Source organism: Narcine bancroftii, chromosome 2 (genome assembly GCF_036971445.1).
Source record: "Narcine bancroftii isolate sNarBan1 chromosome 2, sNarBan1.hap1, whole genome shotgun sequence".
In the NCBI taxonomy this organism is placed as follows: domain Eukaryota; kingdom Metazoa; phylum Chordata; class Chondrichthyes; order Torpediniformes; family Narcinidae; genus Narcine; species Narcine bancroftii.
This window is the reverse complement of record NC_091470.1, coordinates 184,775,518-184,798,324: the sequence shown is the minus strand read 5'-3', so window position 1 is coordinate 184,798,324 and position 22,807 is coordinate 184,775,518. Positions and strand designations below refer to the sequence as shown.

General features: G+C 51.5%; 1 protein-coding gene across 1 annotated transcript in view; it reads right to left on the bottom strand.

The window, feature by feature from the left end:
* LOC138754754 (regulator of G-protein signaling 3-like) overlaps positions 1–22,807 on the bottom strand; it is a 125,038-nt gene that overhangs the window by 5,073 nt on the left and 97,158 nt on the right. Inside the window, exons 3-5 of the mRNA XM_069919539.1 lie at positions 8,607–8,686; positions 7,718–7,786; positions 4,194–4,255 (exon numbers count right to left, since the gene is read on the bottom strand). Of these exons, the coding sequence (XP_069775640.1) occupies positions 4,194–4,255; positions 7,718–7,786; positions 8,607–8,686 (211 nt within the window). The remainder of the gene's footprint in view (positions 1–4,193; positions 4,256–7,717; positions 7,787–8,606; positions 8,687–22,807) is intronic.

Genomic DNA, 22,807 nt, shown 5'->3' with positions numbered 1-22,807 from the left:
CAGGTTCGGGGTCCAAGCCATTAGAGAGGGCCAGTCCTCATTGAGGGCTCAGCGGTGAAGGCGGGGGGGGGGGGGCAATATCTCCGAGGATCTGTCCTGGAGCCTCCACGTCGATGCAATCACGAAGAAGGCTCACCAGCAGCTAGACTTTGCGAGGAGATCAAGGACATTCAGTACAAAGATTCTCGAAAACCTCCACAGACGGACTGTGGAGAGCATTCTGGCCAGTCGCATCACGGAGGCACCAACACACAGGACGAGAATAAACTCCAGAGGGGTGTTAACTCGGCCTGCGACATCACAGGCACCAGATTTCACTACATCGAAGGCATCGACATGAAGCGAGGTCTTAAGTAAAGCAGCCTCTATCCTCAGAGACCTCCACCCCTGCAGGCCATGCCCTCTTCACTCTGCTACCATTGGGGGAAAAGGTCCAGGAGCCTGAAGTCGAGCACTCAGCGGCACAAGGACGGCTTCTTCCCCTCCGCCATCAGATTCCTGAACGATCAGTGAACCAAAGACAAGGCCTGACTTTGACTTTTTCTTGCACGACGCCTATTTATTTGGGTCAGATGAATTGTATAAAGTTTCAGCTGCAAAACTGACAACAAATTCTGATTCCGTCAGCACCTCGCCCTCATGGCAAGACTGTACACCATCCGCCATCTCCTGGTGCTCAGCGGTATTCCTTGAAGCGTCAGTTATGCATCTTTATCTTTGCTGTATAAAGTACGCTGTTTGACCTGCTGAGTAGACCCAGATGCAGAGAGACAGAATTAAAGCACGGACATCTGCAGACCCTGTGATACAAAGCTGGGGAAGCTCCGTCACTCTCTGCCTGCACCACTGTAATGTATTTCACCACATTGCAGAAGACGTAAAGGTTGGAGCCGTTGTGGATAGTGTCGATGGTTACCGTAGGTTACAACGGGAGGCAGACTTGGGCGGAGAAGTGGCGGATGGAGCTCGATAAAGCTTACGTGTGATGTGATGCAGTTTGGAAAGTGGGGTGCAGGGTTAATGACAGGATTCCGAACAGTGATGAAGAATGGAGGGACCTCGGGGGGGGGGGGTCCAAATCTGCAGATCTCTCGAGGTTGCTGGGCAGGTTGGCATGGCAATTAGGAACACCTTCATTCGCCAGGGCAAGTCCCAGGGTAATCTTGCAGCTCTGGTGAGACCATTGCGTCCATTTCTGGTCACCTCCTTACAGGAAGGATGTGGAGAGGGTGCAGAGGAGATTCACCAGGATATGGCCTGGATTGGAGGCAAGGTTAGCAGAGCTGGGATTTGGAGCGAAGAAGGATGAGAGGTGGCTTAATAGAGGTCGACAAGATTCTGAGAGGCCTAGATAAGGTGGATGGCCGTTGCCTTTTCCCCAGCGGCAGGAATAGCCAACACCAGTGGACGTCTGAACAAGGTGAAGGGGAGACATCAGACCTAAGTTTTTTTTAAAACACAGAGTGGTGGCTGGCAGGACAGCTTTGCCAAGGGTCATGGTACAACAGGGACATTTAAAAGACTCTTAGACAGGCACATGGATGGAAAAGGGTGTGAGGTGGGGAAGGGTTAGATTGTTGGGAAGGTTTATATAGTCGGCACAACATCGTGGGCCGAAGGGCCTGTACTATGCTCAAATGTTCTATGTTAGGAACATAGGAACATAGGAAGTAGGAACAGGAGTAGGCCAAAAATGGCCCATTGAGCCTGCTCCGCCATTCAATACGATCATGGCTGATCTAATTTATGACCTAACTCCACCTACCTGCCTTCTCCCCATATCCCCCAATTCCTCTATCATTTTATCTAACCGAATTTTAAATATGTTTAATGAGGCAGCCTCAACCACTTCCCTGGTTAGAGAATTCCAAACATTCACTACTCTCTGGGAAAAACTATTTTTCCTCATCTCTATCCTAAATCTATTCCCCCGAATCTTGAGACTGTGTTCTCTCGTTTTAGTTTCCCTAGCCAGCTCAAAAAACCTTCCTACATCTATCCTATCCATACCCTTCATAATCCTATATGTTTCTATAAGATCTCCTCTCATTCTTCTGAACTCGAGCGAATACAATCCTAGACGATTTAATCTTTCATCATAAGTCAACCCCTTCATCCCAGGGATCAACCTAGTAAACCTCCTCTGGACCGTCTCCAAAGCCAGTATATCCTTCCTCAAATATGGAGACCAGAACTGGACACAATACTCCAGGTGCGGTCTCACCAATACCTTATACAGTTGTTCTCTCGTAGAAACTGCTCCTTTGTGTTGACCATGATGCTCATCGAAGCTCCTCCCATTTGACTTCTTAAGATGGGAATATAATTGCTTTCTTAACATCTGGGCCAGGGTAAAAATGGCTAAATTTACAAGTACATCGATAAGGCTTGAATTTGGGACACCCTGACTTTCTCAGAACGTTCGTCGACTTTACAGGGTAACATGTAACGGTAAAACACAAAATGCAGGGGTGTGAATACCCTGCCCAAAGTGGCCATAATTGTAGGATGAATACTCTGAGCGTGTGGAGAACGAGACACTGGACTCTGATCTGAATTCCCTCTCCCACTAGCATTTCAGAGGAGTTAATAAAGAAGCTGGTGTACATTGACTTGGTTCTGCTGTTGGTTTCTTACAGTGTGGGCTGATGTTAACAGCCTCACGAGTTTATAAACTTTGATAAGATCCCCCTCAGCTCCCAGGGAGACGATACATCTCAATTCCACCCCCCACCCTCCATAATAGAGCACTTCAGCACAGTACAGGTCTTTTGGCTCTCGATGTTATGCCAACCTATGTATTCCTACCAAAGGGGAGAAAAAGAACAAAGCCCTCCTTACCCCGTAACCCCCTACTTTGCTTTCATCTGTGCGCCGGTCTAAGACTCTCTTAAATGCCCCGAATATTTCGGCCTCCGCCACCAGTACCCCCCCTGCCCCCAGCATTCCCGGGCACCCACAACCCGCAAGTGCGGCAGGATCAGCATAGCAGTTAGCGCCTTTATGGCGCCAGCGATCGGGACCAGGGTTGCCTGTATGTTCTCCCTGTGGCTGTGTGGGTTTTCCCCCGGAGTGGGGTGGGGGGAGGGGGGCAGCTCCGGTTTCCCCCCAACCTCCAAAAACGTACTGGGAAGGAGTGGAGGGGGAGGTGGGTGAAGGTTAATGGGGTGTAAGTTAGGCGGCGTGGACCCATGGGCCAAAATGGCCTGTTACCGCGCTGTAGGCTTAAATTTAAAAAAAAATGAACTCCGTGTTAAACGCCTACCCCGGCGTCTCCCCTAAACTTCCCTCCCTTCACTTTGTACAGACGTCCCCTGGCGTTTGCTACTCCCCTCCCAGGGAAAAAGGTGCTGGCCGTCTACCTTATCTATGCCTCTCAGAATCTTGTAGGTCTCTATTAAGTCTCCTCTTGTCCTTCTTCGATCCAAAGAGAAAAGTCCCAGCTGTGCTAACCTTGCCTCGTAAGGACCTATTTTCCACTCCTGGTGCATCTTTTTTTGGATCCTTTCCAGCTTTCTGATGTCTTCTTTGCAAAAAGGGTGACCAGAACTGCTCGCAATCCTCCATGTCTGGTCCATCGTACACCTTTCTGCACTGATTCTGCACTGATTCCTCCATCCAGCCAGTCACCCATCTTCCTGCACGTGTCGCTACCAACTCTCCCCATCTTGCTCGGACTCCCCACGTAACTTCCCTCTCGGTCTATTCCAGACCTCTCTCCCTCTCTCAAAGTCCCCCCTCTCACTTTCCACCCCTCATCCTACCTCTCTCCACCCCCCTCTCTCTACCCGCGCCCTCCCTCTCTTTCTCTCCCCCTCTCTCTCTCTCGCTCCATTCTCCCTCACACACATACTCTCTCCCACATTCAATCTCGGCCACTCTCCCTCTCTCTCAATCCCTGCCTCTTTCACCCTCCCTCTCTACTTCCCCATCTCTCCCCCAATTTGCACGTTCACTCTCTCCTCCTCTCTCTCTCCCCTCCCTCTCTCCCCTCTCAACCTCTACCAGCTTCCTCTCCCCTTCTCCCTTCCACTCCCTCTCCCCTCCCTCCCACTCCTACTTTCCCTCATTCTCCCCTCTCTCCCTCAGTCCCTCTGTCTCCCTCCCTCCCTCCCACACTCCCCTCCTCTCCCTCTTACACACTCTCCTGACTTGACCCTGATGCCTACACCCCCCAGGCCCCAGGTACTCACGATGATGAGCCAGCAACGCATCCAGGCATTTTGCCCACTGCCGTGCCTCCTCAGCTGTTGGCCTGCAACACGGAGCACAGTGGTCAGAGGGCGGGGGGGGGGTGGTGGGGAGGTTGGGCCAGGTCGTGGGGGGCGGGTGGGAAGCATAGAAAGATTCCATGTGGGGATTAGTCATCCCCACACAAAAGGATTCTGGGATGCTGCCAGAGTTTAACCCACTGCCCGGGGATCCCATTAGGTACAGAGGAGCTTCACCAGGTTGGTTCCAGAGATGGGGTGGGGTGGGGGGGTGTTGGCCTTTGAGGAGAGATTGAGCTGTCTGGGACTATACTCAATGGAATTTAGAAGAATGAGTGGGGATCTTATAGAACCATAGAACATTACCGCACAGAACCAGGCCTCTTCGGCCCTTCTATTTGTGCAGAACCAGCATTTTTTTGCCTAGTCCCACTGACCTGGACCCAGTCCATAGCTGTCCGTACCCCTCCCATCCAAATTCCTCTTGTATGTTAAAACTGAGTCCGCGTTCACCACTTCAGCTGGCAGCTCATTCCACACTCCCACCGCTCTCTGCGTGAAGTCTCACCCACCCTCAGTGGAAAATACCTGCCTACATTTACTCTGTCTACACCCCTTATCATTCTAAATACCTCTTTCAAATCTCCCCTCATTCTTCTGCGCTCCAGGGAATAAAGTCCTAACCTTTTTAACCTTTTCCCTGTAACTCAGTTCCTGAAGTCCGGACAACATCCTCATAAATCTTCTATGCGCTCTTTCAATCTTATTGATATCCTTCCTGTAGTTTGGCAACCAATATTCCAAATTTGGCCTCACCATTGTCTTTACCAGAACATCCCAACTCCTGTACTCAATACTTTGATTTATGAAGGCCAATATGCCAAAAGCTCTCTTTACAACTCCGTCCACCTGTGACGCCACTTTTAGGGAATTATGTATCTGTATTTTCAGTTCTACCGCACTCCTCAGTGCCCCACCATTCACCGTGTACGTCCTTTCTTGGTTTGTCCTTCCAAAATGCAACGCCTCACACTTGTCTGCATGAAATTCCACCCGCCATTTCTCGGCCCATTTTCCCAGCTGGTCCAGATCCCTCAGCAAGCTTTGAAAACCTTCTTCATTGTCACCAACGCCTCGAATCTGCACACTTGCTGATCCAATCTACCCCATTATCATCTAGATCAGGGGTGTCAAACTCAAATTCACGGAGGGCCAAAATTAAAAACTTGGACTAAGTCGAGGGACGAACTAAATACTTATTGAAAATTTTCAACAACATCTGCATGTTTTCTCTTCTTTCAACATATGTAATGTTAAACTTTTTCTTATTAAAATAAATGTTTAATAATAGTTTTGGATAAACTCTTTCCAGAAGCATTAACAAATGAGAAATAAAATATTCAATAAATAACATTTCTCTATAGAGGATTTGTCAAATGTTGCTAGTGTGCTGTCGAATAGTAAAATCTGAGGGCTATTGAGAATGTTGGAGAATATCATGATTCCTGAAACAATCAAATGGGTGACTGATTGTGGGCATGAACTCTAGCAGGGTTATTTGCCATGCCCTTTTTCCATTGGTACAGATATCCTTTGATTTACACACTTTTCAAGTTTTATGCCTAATGAGCTTGTATCCAGGTGCAGGACCATTTTTAACCAGGAATATATTTATCACTGTGACATGAAACTATTGGAAGATCGTTTTATCCTGAGATTAAAGTTCATAATCCTTACTCAGGCCTGTGTGCGGGAGGGCAGGGTTTGCGGGCGATCGGGTTGGACAACGACAGTGCGGGGGCATCGGCTCTCGCTGCAGGGCGGCATCTCGGCAGATCAGCCTGCGGCACGGAGGGGGAGTAGGCAACGGTCCTGGCGAGGTTAGGCCCCCCTTGAGTTTCTGCCGGACCCCCCTTGACCTGCTGAGTTTCTCCCGGATCCCCCTTTGACCTGCTGAATTTCTCCCAGAACCCCCTTGACCTGCTGAGTTTCTCCCGGACCCCCTTCCCTTGACCTTCTGAGTTTTTCCCGGACCCCTCCCCTTGACCTGCTGAGCTTCTCTCGGACCCCCCTTTGACCTGCTGAGTTTCTCCCGGATCCCCCTTTGACCTGCTGAGTTTCTCCCGGATCCCCCTATGACTGCTGAGTTTCTCCCGGACCTCCCTTGACCTGCTGAGTTTCTCCCGGAGCCCCCTTGACCTGCTGAGTTTCTCGCGGACCCCCTTTTCTTTCCGTGCCGTTGTCCCAGGACCTTTCCAGGGCAGTCTCCGCGCTCAGGACCGCGCTGGGATCCCGGTCAGCGGTGGAGGAGCAGGTGAGCGTGGCTAATCCCGATCCAACCCATGCCACTCCCGAGATTGGCGGGGGGGTTCCACCCTACCTGCCCGACCAGCCTCGCTCTCCACGTGTACTCTGGGCACCAGCCGCTGGTCGGGTGGGAAGGCGCAGGGCGGCCGGCGGCCGGCGCCCCCATTGCCCGGCGGGGAGCCCCAATCTTCCCTCCGGCGACCCAACTCCATCTGCAGCTCCAAGAAACGCTGTGCCACTGGGGTTCCGGGCGCTGGGAAACGGCCTTGGCTTCCCCTGACACCGGCCAGGCCGCACTGCGGTGGGGGGGTGGGCGGGGGGACACGACAGCGTGTTTATAAAACCACCCACCACTACTTTTCAAGGACCAGGATTTTTCTCTCTCTCTCTCTCACCCTGGGTCACAGCGGTTACTGTGCATGTGCTATACTGGCACGGCAGCCAGCGGGCCACCTCTAATACATTTTTGATATGATCTTGCGGGCCAAATATAATTATATTGGCCCGTGGGCCAGAGTTTGACATGTGTGATCTAGATCATTGATAGAGACGACAGACCACAATGGTCCCAGCGCCAATCCCTGGGGCCCACCACTAGTCACAAGCCTCCATGTTGAGAAGCAGTCGTCCACCACCACTCTCTGTCTTCTCCCGTCCAGAAACATACATAATTATGAGGGGCGTAGATTAGACAGAGGTAGGTAAGTCGTTTCCATTGATGGGGGTGGGGAGTGGGGGGGGGGGTGAGAGACCAGAACCAGGGGACATTATCTCAAGATCTAGGGGACAGAAATGAGGAGGAACAGCTTTTCCCAGAAGGTGGGGAATCTGTGGAATTTGCTGCCCGTTGAAGCAGTGGAGGCAACCTCAGAAAATACATTTAAGACAAGGTTGGATAGATTTTTACATAGAAGGGGAATTAAGGGATTTGGGGATGGAGATGAGCCCATAATCAGATTAGCCATTGAAGGGTGGAGCAGGCTCGATAGGCCGAATGGCTTCATAAGGCCCTTTGAAAGCCCTTCTTGCCCTCAGCAATCTGTCGAATCCTGGTTCTGAGAGAGAAAATGCTGAAAGTCAACAGGGGGGACCAAAGTTAGGGGAGCAGCCAAAGTGGAGGGGGGGGGCGGAGATGTTAGGATGATGGGGAGGGGAGGGTCGAACCCGCACTTAAACCTCTGAGGCATCGCGCCACTCACCTCAGAGATTCCAACTCGCCAAGCCCCCCGGACTCATTCCATCGCTGCAGGAACCCCAGGCGACTGACCCTGGGCGAGGGAATAAGGGGGGTGGGGGAAGAACAGGATTAAATTGGTTTGCATCCCTGAATGCAATTGGCCAGTCCCGTGAGCCGATGGGACAGTATGTGTCATTCTCAAGTGCTCTCCCCTTCTGCCCCCTCTCTTCCCGCTCCGCCTTCTCCCCTTCTCCCCACTCACGGAGAGGATTCCACATCCGAACCAGGGGTGGGGAAGTCCGTACCCCCAATCCTTGACCTGTCCGCAAAACAATACAGCACTTTAAGAGGCCCTTTGGCCCATGATAACTATGCTGACCGCAATGCCAATTCAAACTCATCCCATCCACCTGTATGTGATCCACACCCCACCCCTCGTTGCCCGTCTGTGTTTCTCTTGAATTGTGTCCGTTTCCACCAGTTACAGGCACCTACCCCCTAAATCTATAATTTAAATTTCGACATACACGACAGTAACAGGCCCTTTCGGCTAAGAAATCTGCACTGGCCAAGTAACTCTGCAAAATAAACTTGCTCCACATATCACCTATAAGACATAGGAGTAGAAGTAGGCCATTCAGCCCATCGGGTCTGTCCCTCCATTCAATCCTGAGCTGATCCATTTTCCCACTCAGCCCCACTGCCCGGCCTTCTCCCCATAGCCTGTGATGCTCTAGCTCATCAAGAACCTGTCAATCTCTGTATTAAACATACACACACACACACACACACACACACACACACACACACACACACACACGTACCATCTCACACAACCTTCTACCCTCTGCCTGTATTTCCCCTTCTCCTTCGAGCTTCGAGCCTCTCTTCCCACCACTGGCGACACTCACAGGGGTCTCCACCGCCCGATCCGGCCACCGTCATCTCCGTAGTCCAGACCCAGGTCTGACCCAACGCTGGACGCCAGATGCTGGAAAATAGGTCACCTCGAGTCAGTGGTTGCAGCCTCTTCTCAAGGGACCTCCAGACTCCCACCACCTAGAGGCATCAGATCCCCAGCACTACAACATCGAGCCCCCGCAGCTGACAGGGCAGAGAGGCTGTGGGAGAGTGGTGGGGCGGGAGTGGGGGAGAGTTCCGTCAAAAATCAGGAAGTGAATGTTAAATCCCAAGTGCAGAGGTGGGGAAAGAGTTACAATCATGCAGAACTCACTGATTCCCCACCGACTCTCCTCCAAAGTAAAATAGAAGGCAAGGACACAGGTCTGTCTGTGTTAAACCTGTCAGTACCTGGACACACAGGTCTGTCTGTGATAACCCCGTCAGTACCTGGGCACACAGGTCAATCTGCATTAACCCCATCAGTATCTGGGCAGACAGGTCTGTCTACATTAAACCTGTCAGTACCTGAGCACACAGGTCTGTCTGCATTAACGCTGTCAGTACCTGGACACACAGGTCTGTCTGTGTTAACCTCGTCAGTAGGTGAGCACACAGGCTTATCTGCGATAACCACATCAATGCATGGGCACACGGGTCTGTCCGTGTTAATCCCGTCAGTACCTGAGCACACAGGCCTGTCTGCATTAAACCCGTCAGTACGTGCGCACACAAGTCTATCTGTGTTAACCCTGTCAGTATGTGGGCACACAGGTCTGTCTGTGTTAACCCCGTCAGTACCTGAGCACACAGGCCTGTCTGCGTTAACCCCGTCAGTACCTGGGCACACAGGTATGTCTGTGTTAACCCTGTCAGTACCTGAACACACAGGTCTATCTGCTTTAACCACATCAGTACCTGAGCACACAGGCCTGTCTGCGTTAATGCCGTCAGTACCTGGGCACACAGGTCTGTCTGTGTTAACCATGTCAGTACCTGAGCACACAGGTCTATCTGTGTTAACCTCCTCAGTACCTGGGCACACAGGTCTGTCTACGTTAACCCCGTCAGTACCTGGGCACACAGGTCTGTCTGTGTTAAACCCATCAGTTTCTGATCACACAGGTCTGTCTGCGTTAACCGCGTCAGTACCTGAGCACACAGGTCTGTCTGCATTAACCCCGTCGGTACCTGGGCTCACAGGTCTGTCTGCATTAACCCCGTCAGTATCTGGGCACACAGGTCTCTCTGTGTTAAACGCGTCAGTACCTGGGCACAAAGGTCTGTCTGCATTAACCCCGTCAGTACCTAGGCACACAGGTCTGTCTGTGTTAACCCTGTCAATACCTGGGCACACAGGACTACCTGTGTTAACCCTGTCAATATCTGGGCACACAGGTCTATCTGTGTTAACCTCGTCAGTACCTGGGCACACAGGTCTGTCTGCATTAACCCCGTCAGTATCTTGGCACACTGGTCTATCTGCGTGAACCCCATCAGGACCTGGGCACACAGGTCTATCTGTGTTAACCTCTTCAGTACCTGGGCACACAGGTCAGTCTGCATTAACCCCATCAGTATCTTGGCACACAGGTCTATCTGCGTGAACCCCGTCAGGACCTGGGCACACAGGTCTGTCTGTGTTAACCCTGTCAGGACCTGGGCACACAGGACTGTCTCTGTTAAACCCGTCAGTTTATATTCACACTGGTCTGTCTGCTTTAACCACGTAAGTACCTGACCTCACAGGTCTGTCTGCATTAACCCCGTCAGTACAGCTGCACACAGGTCTGTCTGTGTTAACCTCGTCAGTACCTTTGCACACAGGTCTGTCTGCATTAACTCCGTCAGTACCTGGGCACACAGGTCTCTCTGCGTTAACCTTGTCAGTACCGGGGCTCACAGGTCTGTCAGTGTTAACCCTGTCAGTACCTGGGCACACAGGTCTGTCTGTGTTAACCCCGTCAGTACCTTAGCACACAGGTCTGAATGTGTTAACCACGTCAGTACCTGGGCACACAGGTTTGTCTGCGTTAAACTGTTCAGTATCTGGTCACACAGGTCTGTCTGCGTTAACCCTGTCAATAACTAGGCACACAGTCTGTATTAACCCCATTATTACCTGGGCACACAATTCTGTCAGTTTTAACCCCGTCAGTACCTGGGCACACAGGTCTGTCTGCGTTAAACATATCAGTACCTGATCACACAGGTCTGTCTGCATTAAACCCGTTAGTATCTGGGCACACAGGTCTACTGTATTAACCTCGTCAGTACCTGGGCACACAGGTTTGTCTGCATTAACCCCGTCAGTATCTTGGCACACAGGTCTATCGGCGTGAACCCCGTCAGTACCTGGGCGCACAGGTCTGTCTGCGTTAACCGCGTCAGTACCTGAGCACACAGGTCTGTCTGTATTAACCCCGTCGGTACCGCAGCACACAGGTCTGTCTGTGTTAACCTCGCCAGTACGTGGGCACACAGGTCCGTCTGCGTTAAACCCGTCAGTATCAGGTCACACAGGTCTGTCTGCGCTAATCCTGTCAGTACCTGATCACACAGGCCTGTCTGCATTATACCCGTCAGTACATAGGCACACGTCTGTCTGCGTTAACCCTGTCAGTACCTGGGCACACAGGTCTGTCATTGTTAACCCTGTCAGTACATGAGCACTCATGTCTGTGTGCATTAACCCCGTCAGTACCTGGGCACACAGGTATGTCTGTGTTAACCCTGTCACTAACTGAGCAGACAGGTCTGTCTGCATTCACCCCGTCAGTACATAGGCACACAAGTCTGTCTGCGTTAACCCTGTCAGTACCTGGGCACACAGGTCTGTCAGTGTTAACCCTGTCAGTACATGAGCACTCATGTCTGTGTGCATTAACCCCGTCAGTACCTGGGCACACAGGTATGTCTGTGTTAACCCTGTCACTACCTGAGCAGACAGGTCTGTCTGCATTCACCCCGTCAGTACCTGGGCACACAGGTCTGTATGCGTTAACCCTGTCAGTACCGGGTCTCACAGATCTGTCAGTGTTAACCCTGTCAGTACCTTGGCACACAGGTCTGTCTGTGTTAACCATGTCAGTACCTGGGCACACAGATCTATTTGTGTTAACCTCCTCAGTACCTGGGCACACAGGTCTGTCTGCGTTAACCCTGTCAGTACCTGGGCACACAGGTCCGTCTGTGTTAAACCCATCAGTTTCTGATCACACAGGTCTGTATGCGATAACCGCGTCAGTACCTGAGCACACAGGTCTGTCTGCATTAACCCCGTCGGATCCTGGGCACACAGGTCTGTCTCCATTAACCCCGTCAGTATCTGGGCACACAGGTCTCTCTGTGTTAAACTCGTCAGTACCTGGGCACACAGGTCTGTCTGCATTAACCCCATCAGTACATAGGCACACAGGTCTGTCTGCATTAACCCTGTCAATACCTGGGCACACAGGACTGCCTGTGTTAAACCCATCAGTGTCTGGTCACACAGGTCTGTCTGCGTTAACCGCGTCAGTACCTGAGCACACAGGTCTGTCTGTGTTAACCCCGTCAGTATCTGGGGCACACAGGTCTATCTGTGTTAACCTCGTCAGTACCTGGGCACACAGGTCTGTCTGCATTAACCCCGTCAGAATCTTGGCACACTGGTCTATTTGCGTGAACCCCGTCAGGACCTGGGCACACAGGTCAATTTGTGTTAACCTCTTCAGTACCTGGGCACACAGGTCAGTCAGCATTAACCCCGTCAGTATCTTGGCACACAGGTCTATCTGCGTGAACCCCGACAGGACCTGGGCACACAGGTCTGTCTGCGTTAAACCTGTCAGGACCTGGGCACACAGGACTGTCTCTGTTAAACCCGTCAGTTTATATTCACACTGGTCTGTCTGCCTTAACCGCGTAAGTACCTGACCTCACATGTCTGTCTGCATTAACCCCGTCAGTACAGCTGCACACAGGTCTGTCTGTGTTAACCTTGTCAGTACCTTGGCACACAGGTCTGTCTGCATTAACTCCGCCAGTACCTGGGCACACAGGTCTCTCTGCGTTAACCTTGTCAGTACCGGGGCTCACAGGTCTGTCAGTGTTAACCCTGTCAGTACCTGGGCACACAGGTCTGTCTGAGTTAATTAGCACACAGGTCTGAATGTGTTAACCACGTCAATACCTGGGCACATAGGTCTGTCTGCGTTAAACTGTTCAGTATCTGGTCAAACAGGTCTGTCTGCGTTAACCCTGTCAATACCTAGGCACAAAGGTCTGTGTGTGTTAAACCTGTCAGTACCTGATCACACAGGTCTGTCTGTATTAACCCCATTAGTACCTGGGCACACAGTTCTGTCAGTTTTAACCCCGTCAGTACCTGGGAACACAGGTCTGTCTGCGTGAACCGCGTCAGTACCTGAGCACACAGGTCTGTCTGTATTAACCCCGTTGGTACCGCAGCACACAAGTCTGTCTGCGTTAACCCTGTCAGTAGCTGGTCACAGAGGACTGTCTGTGTTAAACCCGTCAGTTTCTGATCACACAGGACAGTCTGCATTAACCCCGTCAGTATCTTGGTAGACATGTCTATCTGCGTGAACCCCGTCAGTATCTGGGCACACAGGTCTGTCTGCGTTAACCCTGTCAGTACCTGATCACACAGTTCTCTCTGTGTTAAACCCGTCAGTGTCTGGTCACACAGGACAGTCTGCGTTAACCGCGTCAGTACCTGAGCACACAGGTCTGTCTATGTTAACCCCGTCAGTATCTGGGCACACAGGTCTATCTGTGTTATCCTCGTCAGTACCTGGGCACACAGGTCTGTCTGCGTAACCCCGTCAGTATCTTGCACACTGGTCTATCTGCGTGAACCCCGTCAGAACCTGGGCACACAGGTCTGTCTGTATTAACCCTGTCAGGACTTGGGCACACAGGACTGTCTGTGTTAAACCCGTCAGTTTATATTCACACAGGTCTGTCTGCGTTAACCGCATCAGTACCTGAGCTCACAGGTCTGTCTGCATTAACCCCATCAGTACAGCTGCGCACAGGTCTGTATGTGTTAACCTTGACAGTACCGGGGCTCACAGGTCTGTCAGTGTTAACCCTGTCAGTACCTGGGCACACAGGACAGTCCGTGTTAACCCCGTCAGTACCTGAGCACACAGGTCTTACTGTGTTAACCTCGTCAGTACCTTGGCACATAGGCCAGTCTGTGTTAACCCTGTGAGTACCTGATCACACAGGTCTGTCTGCATTAACCCCGTCAGTATGTGGGCACACAGGTCTGTCTGCGTTAACCTTGTCAGTACCGGGGCTCATAGGTCTGTCAGTGTTAACCCTGTCAGTACCGGGGCTCACAGGTCTGTCTGTATTAACCCCGTTAGCATCTGGGCACACAGGTCTGTCAGTTTTAACCCCGTCAGTATCTGTGCACACAGGTCTGTCTGCGTTAACCCTGTCTGTACCTGGGCACACAGGTCTGTCTGTGTTAAGCCATTCTGTACGTACGCACACAGGTCTATCTGTGTTAACCCCGTCAGTACCTGAGCAAACAGGTCTGTCTGCGTTAACACCGTCAATACCTGGGAACACAGGTCTGTCAGTGTTAACCCTGTCAGTACATGAGCACACATGTCTCTGTTTGTTAATCCAGTCAGTACCTGGTTACATCTGTATGTCTGTGTTAACCCTGTCATTACCTGAGCACACATGTCCGTCTGCATTAATGCCGTCAGTAGCTGTGCACACAGGTCTATCTGCATTAACCACATCAGTACCTGGGCACACATGTCTGTCTGCATTAACTCCCTCAGTACCTGAGCACAGAGTTTTGTGTCCATTAACGCCGTCAGTACCTGCGCACGCAGTTCTGTCTGTGTTAATCCTGTCAGTACCTGATCACACAGGTCTGTCTGCATTAACCCTGTCAGTTCCTGGGCACACAGGTCTATCTGTGTTAACCCCGTCAGTATATGAGCACACAGGTCTGTCTATGTTAACCATGTCAGTAACTGAGCACACATGTCTGTCTGCATTAACGCCGTCAGTACCTGGGCACACAGGTCTGTCTGTGTTAACCCTGTCAGTAACTGAGCACACATGTCTGTCTGCATTAACCCCGTCAGTACCTGGGCACACAGGTCTGTCTGCGTTAACACTGTCTGTACCGGGGCTCGCAGATCTGTCAGTGTTAACCCTGTCAGTACCTGGGCACACAGGTCTATCTGTGTTAACGTTGTCATTACCTGCGCACACAGGTCTGTCTGCATTAACTCCCTCAGTACCTGAGCACAGAGTTCTGTGTCCATTAACCCCGTCAGTACCTGTGCACGCAGTTCTGTCTGTGTTAATCCTGTCAGTTCCTGATCACACAGGTCTGTCTGTGTTAAACCCATCAGTTTCTGATCACACAGGTCTGTCTGCGTTAACCGCGTCAGTACCTGAGCACACAGGTCTGTCTGCATTAACCCCGTCGGTACCTGGGCTCACAGGTCTGTCTGCATTAACCCCGTCAGTATCTGGGCACACAGGTCTCTCTGTGTTAAACGCGTCAGTACCTGGGCACAAAGGTCTGTCTGCATTAACCCCGTCAGTACCTAGGCACACAGGTCTGTCTGTGTTAACCCTGTCAATACCTGGGCACACAGGACTACCTGTGTTAACCCTGTCAATATCTGGGCACACAGGTCTATCTGTGTTAACCTCGTCAGTACCTGGGCACACAGGTCTGTCTGCATTAACCCCGTCAGTATCTTGGCACACTGGTCTATCTGCGTGAACCCCATCAGGACCTGGGCACACAGGTCTATCTGTGTTAACCTCTTCAGTACCTGGGCACACAGGTCAGTCTGCATTAACCCCATCAGTATCTTGGCACACAGGTCTATCTGCGTGAACCCCGTCAGGACCTGGGCACACAGGTCTGTCTGTGTTAACCCTGTCAGGACCTGGGCACACAGGACTGTCTGCATTAACCCCGTCAGTACCGCAGCCCACAGGTCTGTCTGTGTTAATCTCGTCAGTACCTTGGCACATAGGCCAGTCTGTGTTAACCCTGTGAGTACCTGATCACACAGGTTTCTCTGCATTAACCCCGTCAGTACCTGAGCATACAGGTCCGTCTGCGTTAAACCTGTCAGTATCAGGTCACACAGGTCTGTCTGCGTTATCCCTGTCAGTACCTGATCACACAGGCCTGTCTGCATTAGCCCCGTCAGTACCTAGGCACACAATTCTGTCTGCACTAACCCTGTCAGTACCAGGGTTCACAGGTCTGTCAGTGTTAACCCTGTCAGTACCTGGGCACACAAGTCTCTCTGCGTTAACCCTGTCAGTACCGGGTCTCACAGATCTGTCAGTGGTAACCCTGTCAGTACCTTGGCACACTGGTCTGTGTGCATTAACCCCGTCTGTACCTGAGCACACAGGTCTGTCTGTGTTAACCATGTCAGTACCTGGGCACACAGATCTATCTGTGTTAACCTCGTCAGTACCTGGGCACACAGGTCTGTCTGCGTTAACCAAGTCAGTACCTGGGCACACATGTCCGTCTGCGTTAAACCCGTCAGTATCAGGTCACACAGGTCTGTCTGCGCTAATCCTGTCAGTACCTGATCACACAGGCCTGTCTGCATTCACCCCATCAGTACCTGGGCACACAGGTATGTCTGTGTTAACCCTATCACTACCTGAGCAGACAGGTCTGTCTGCATTCACCCTGTCAGTACATAGGCACACAAGTCTCTCTGCGTTAACCCTGTCAGTACCGGGTCTCACAGATCTGTCAGTGTTAACCCTGTCAGTACCTTGGCACACTGGTCTGTGTGCATTAACCCCGTCAGTACCTGAGCACACAGGTCTGTCTGTGTGAACCATGTCAGTACCTGGGCACACAGATCTATCTGTGTTAACCTCGTCAGTACCTGGGCACACAGGTCTGTCTGCGTTTACCCTGTTAGTACCGGGGCTCACACGTCTGTCAGTGTTAACCCCGTCAGTACCTTGGCACACAGGTCTATCTGTGTTAACCTCCTCAGTACCTGGGCACACAGGTCTGTCTGCGTTAACCCTGTCAGTACCAGGGCACACAGGTCTGTCTGTGTTAAACCCGTCAGTTTCTGATCACACAGGTCTGTATGCGATAACCGCGTCAGTACCTGAGCACACAGGTCTGTCTGCGTTAACACTATCTGTACCGGGGCTCGCAGATCTGTCAGTGTAAACCCTGTCAGTACCTGGGCACACAGGTGTATCTGTGTTAACGTCGTCAGTACCTGCGCACACAGGTCTGTCTGCATTAACTCCCTCTGTACCTGAGCACAGAGTTCTGTGTCCATTAACCCCGTCAGTACCTGGGCACGCAGTTCTGTCTGTGTTAATCCTGTCAGTACCTGATCACACAGGTCTGTCTGCATTAACGCTGTCAGTACATGGGAACACAGGTCTATCTGTGTTAACCTCGTCAGTACCTGGGCACACAGGTCTGTCTGCGTTTACCCTGTTAGTACCGGGGCTCACACGTCTGTCAGTGTTAACCCCGTCAGTACCTTGGCACACAGGTCTGTCTGTGTTAAACCCGTCAGTACCTTGGCACACAGGTCTGTCTGTGTTAAACCCGTCAGTACCTGGGCACACAGGTCTGTCTGCGTTACCCCTGTCAGTACCTGGGCACACAGGTCTGTCTGTGTTAACCCTGTCAGTACCTGGGCACACAGGTCTGTCTGTGTTAAACCCGTCAGTTTCTGATCACACAGGTCTGTATGCGATAACCGCGTCAGTACCTGAGCACACAGGTCTGTCTGCATTAACCCCGTCGGATCCTGGGCACACATGTCTGTCTGCATTAACGCCGTCAGTACCTGGGCACACAGGTCTGTCTGTGTTAACCCTGTCAGTAACTGAGCACACATGTCTGTCTGCATTAACCCCGTCAGTACCTGGGCACGCAGTTCTGTCTGTGTTAATCCTGTCAGTACTTGATCACACAGGTCTGTCTGCATTAACGCTGTCAGTACATGGGAACACAGGTCTATCTGTGTTAACCCCGTCAGTACATGAGCACACAGGTCTGTCTATATTAACCATGTCAGTACCTGGGCACACAGGTCTGTCTGCGTTAAACTGTTCAGTATCTGGTCACACACGCCTGTCTGCATTAACCCTGTCAGTACCTGGGCACACAGGTATGCCTGTGTTAAGCTTGTCAGTAACTGAGCACACATGTCTGTCTGCATTAAGGCCGTCAGTACCTGGGCACACAGGTCTGTCTGTGTTAAGCCTGTCAGTAACTGAGCACACAGGTCTGTCGGCATTAACGCCGTCAGTACCTGGGCACACAGGTATGCCTGTGTTAAACCTGTCAATAACTGAGCACACAGGTCTGTCTGTATTAACCCTGTTAGTACCTGGGCACTCAGTTCTTTCAGTTTTAACCCCATCATTACCTGATCACACAGGTCTGTCTGCATTAAACCCGTCAGTATCTGGGCACACAGGTCTATCTGCGTGAACCCTGTCAGTAACTGAGCACACAGGTCGCTCTGCATTAACGCCGTCAGTACCTTGGCACATAGGCCAGTCTGTGTTAACCCTGTGAGTACCCGATCACACAGGTTTCTCTGCATTAACCCCGTCAGTACCTGAGCATACAGGTCCGTCTGCGTTAAACCCGTCAGTATCAGGTCACACAGGTCTGTCAGCGCTAATCCTGTCAGTACCTGATCACACAGGCCTGTCTGCATTCACCACGTCAGTACCTGGGCACACAGGTATGTCTGTGTTAACCCTGTCACTACCTGAGCAGACAGGTCTGTCTGCATTCACCCCGTCAGTACATAGGCACACAAGTCTGTCTGTGTTAACCCTGTCAGTAACTGAGCACACAGGTCTGTCGGCATTAACGCCGTCAGTACCTGGGCACACAGGTATGCCTGTGTTAACCCTGTCAATAACTGAGCACACAGGTCTGTCTGTATTAACCCTGTTAGTACCTGGGCACTCAGTTCTTTCAGTTTTAACCCCATCATTACCTGATCACACAGGTCTGTCTGCATTAAACCCGTCAGTATCTGGGCACACAGGTCTATCTGCGTGAACCCTGTCAGTAACTGAGCACACAGGTCACTCTGCATTAACGCCGTCAGTACCTTGGCACATAGGCCAGTCTGTGTTAACCCTGTGAGTACCTGATCACACAGGTTTCTCTGCATTAACCCCGTCAGTACCTGAGCATACAGGTCTGTCTGCATTCACCCTGTCACTACCTGAGCAGACTGGTCTGTCTGCATTCACCCTGTCACTACCTGAGCAGACTGGTCTGTCTGCATTCACCCCGTCAGTACCTGGGCACACAGGTCTGTATGTGTTAACCCTGTCAGTACATGAGCACTCATGTCTGTGTGCATTAACCCCGTCAGTACCTGGGCACACAGGTATGTCTGTGTTAACCCTGTCACTACCTGAGCAGACTGGTCTGTCTGCATTCACCCCGTCAGTACCTGGGCACACAGGTCTGTATGCGTTAACCCTGTCAGTACCGGGTCTCACAGATCTGTCAGTGTTAACCCTCTCAGTACCTTGGCACACAGGTCTGTCAGTGTTAACCCCGTCAGTACCTGAGCACACAGGTCTGTCTGTGTTAACCATGTCAGTACCTGGGCACACAGATCTATCTGTGTTAACCTCGTCAGTACCTGGTCACACAGGTCTGTCTGCGTTTACCCTGTCAGTACCGGGGCTCACACGTCTGTCAGTGTTAACCCTGTCAGTACCTGTGCACACAGGTCTGTCTGTGTTAACCATGTCAGTACCTGGGCACACAGGTCTATCTGTGTTAACCTCCTCAGTACCTGGGCACACAGGTCTGTCTGCGTTAACCCTGTCAGTACCTGGGCACACAGGTCTGTCTGTGTTAAACCCGTCAGTTTCTGATCACACAGGTCTGTATGCGATAACCGCGTCAGTACCTGAGCACACAGGTCTGTCTGCATTAACCCCGTCGGATCCTGGGCACACAGGTCTGTCTGCATTAACCCCGTCAGTATCTGGGCACACAGGTCTCTCTGTGTTAAACTCGTCAGTACCTGGGCACACAGGTCTGTCTGCATTAACCCCGTCAGTACCTAGGCACACAGGTCTGTCTGCGTTAACCCTGTCAATACCTGGGTACACAGGACTGCCTGTGTTAAACCCATCAGTGTCTGGTCACCCAGGTCTGTCTGCGTTAAACCCGTCAGTATCAGGTCATACCGGTCTGTCTGCGTTAACCCTGTCAGTACCTGATCACACAGTTCTGTCTGTATTAACTCCGTCAGTATCTGGGCACACAGGTCTGTCTGCGTTAACCTTGACAGTACCGGGGCTCACAGGTCTGTCAGTGTTAACCCTGTCAGTACCTGGGCACACAGGACAGTCCGTGTTAACCCCGTCAGTACCTGAGCACACAGGTCTTACTGTGTTAACCTCGTCAGTATCTTGGCACACAGTCTTTGTTAACCCTGTGAGTACCTGATCACACAGGTCTGTCTGCATTAACCCCGTCAGTATCTGGGCACACAGGTCTGTCTGCGTTAACCTTGTCAGTACCGGGGCTCATAGGTCTGTCTTTGTTAACCCTGTGAGTACCTGATCACACAGGTCTGTCTGCATTAACCCCGTCAGTATCTGGGCACACAGGTCTGTCTGCATTAACCTTGTCAGTACCGGGGCTCACAGGTCTGTCAGTGTTAACCCTGTCAGTACCTGGGCACACAGGACAGTCCGTGTTAACCCCGTCAGTACCTGAGCACACAGGTCTTACTGTGTTAACCTCGTCAGTACCTTGGCACATAGGCCAGTTTGTGTTAACCCTGTGAGTACCTGATCACACAGGTCTGTCTGCATTAACCCCGTCAGTATGTGGGCACACAGGTCTGTCTGCGTTAACCTTGTCAGTACCGGGGCTCATATGTCTGTCAGTGTTAACCCTGTCAGTACCGGGGCTCACAGGTCTGTCTGTATTAACCCCGTTAGCATCTGGGCACACTGGTCTGTCAGTTTTAACCCCGTCAGTATCTGTGCACACAGGTCTGTCTGCGTTAACCCTGTCAGTACCTGGGCACACAGGTCTGTCTGTGTTAAGCCAATCTGTACGTACGCACACAGGTCTATCTGTGTTAACCCCGTCAGTACCTGAGCAAACAGGTCTGTCTGCGTTAACACCGTCAATACCTGGGCACACAGGTCTGTCAGTGTTAACCCTGTCAGTACATGAGCACACATGTCTCTGTTTGTTAATCCAGTCAGTACCTGGTTACATCGGTATGTCTGTGTTAACCCTGTCATTACCTGAGCACACATGTCCGTCTGCATTAATGCCGTCAGTAGCTGTGCACACAGGTCTATCTGCATTAACCACATCAGTACCTGGGCACACATGTCTGTCTGCATTAACTCCCTCAGTACCTGAGCACAGAGTTTTGTGTCCATTAACGCCGTCAGTACCTGCGCACGCAGTTCTGTCTGTGTTAATCCTGTCAGTACCTGATCACACAGGTCTGTCTGCATTAACCCTGTCAGTTCCTGGGCACACAGGTCTATCTGTGTTAACCCCGTCAGTATATGAGCACACAGGTCTGTCTATGTTAACCATGTCAGTAACTGAGCACACATGTCTGTCTGCATTAACCCTGTCAGTACCTGGGCACACAGGTCTGTCTGTGTTAACCCTGTCAGTAACTGAGCACATAGGTCTGTCTGCATTAACGCCGTCAGTACCTGGGCACACAGGTATGCCTGTGTTAACCCTGTCAGTTACTGAGCACACAGGTCTGTCTGTATTAACCCTGTTAGTACCTGGGCACTCAGTTCTTTCAGTTTTAACCCCATCATTACCTGATCACACAGGTCTGTCTGCATTAAACCCGTCAGTATCTGGGCACACAGTTCTATCTGCGTGAACCCTGTCAGTAACTGAGCACACAGGTCGCTCTGCATTAACGCCGTCAGTACCTGGGCACACAGGACAGTCTGTGTTAAACCCGTCAGTTTCTGATCACACAGGTCTGTCTGCGTTAACCGCGTCAGTACCTGAGCACACAGGTCTGTCTGCATTAACCCCGTCAGTACCGCAGCCCACAGGTCTGTCTGTGTTAATCTCGTCAGTACCTTGGCACATAGGCCAGTCTGTGTTAACCCTGTGAGTACCTGATCACACAGGTTTCTCTGCATTAACCCCGTCTGTACCTGAGCATACAGGTCCGTCTGCGTTAAACCCGTCAGTATCAGGTCACACAGGTCTGTCTGCGTTAACCCTGTCAGTACCTGATCACACAGGCCTGTCTGCATTAGCCCCGTCAGTACCTAGGCACACAAGTCTGTCTGCACTAACCCTGTCAGTACCAGGGTTCACAGGTCTGTCAGTGTTAACCCTGTCAGTACCTGGGCACACAAGTCTCTCTGCGTTAACCCTGTCAGTACCGGGTCTCACAGATCTGTCAGTGTTAACCCTGTCAGTACCTTGGCACACTGGTCTGTGTGCATTAACCCCGTCAGTACCTGAGCACACAGGTCTGTCTGTGTTAACCATGTCAGTACCTGGGCACACAGATCTATCTGTGTTAACCTCGTCAGTACCTGGGCACACAGGTCTGTCTGCGTTAACCAAGTCAGTACCTGGGCACACATGTCCGTCTGCGTTAAACCCGTCAGTATCAGGTCACACAGGTCTGTCTGCGCTAATCCTGTCAGTACCTGATCACACAGGCCTGTCTGCATTCACCCCGTCAGTACCTGGGCACACAGGTATGTCTGTGTTAACCCTATCACTACCTGAGCAGACAGGTCTGTCTGCATTCACCCTGTCAGTACATAGGCACACAAGTCTCTCTGCGTTAACCCTGTCAGTACCGGGTCTCACAGATCTGTCAGTGTTAACCCTGTCAGTACCTTGGCACACTGGTCTGTGTGCATTAACCCCGTCAGTACCTGAGCACACAGGTCTGTCTGTGTTAACCATGTCAGTACCTGGGCACACAGATCTATCTGTGTTAACCTCGTCAGTACCTGGGCACACAGGTCTGTCTGCGTTTACCCTGTTAGTACCGGGGCTCACACGTCTGTCAGTGTTAACCCCGTCAGTACCTTGGCACACAGGTCTGTCTGTGTTAAACCCGTCAGTACCTGGGCACACAGGTCTGTCTGCGTTAACCCTGTCAGTACCTGGGCACACAGGTCTGTCTGT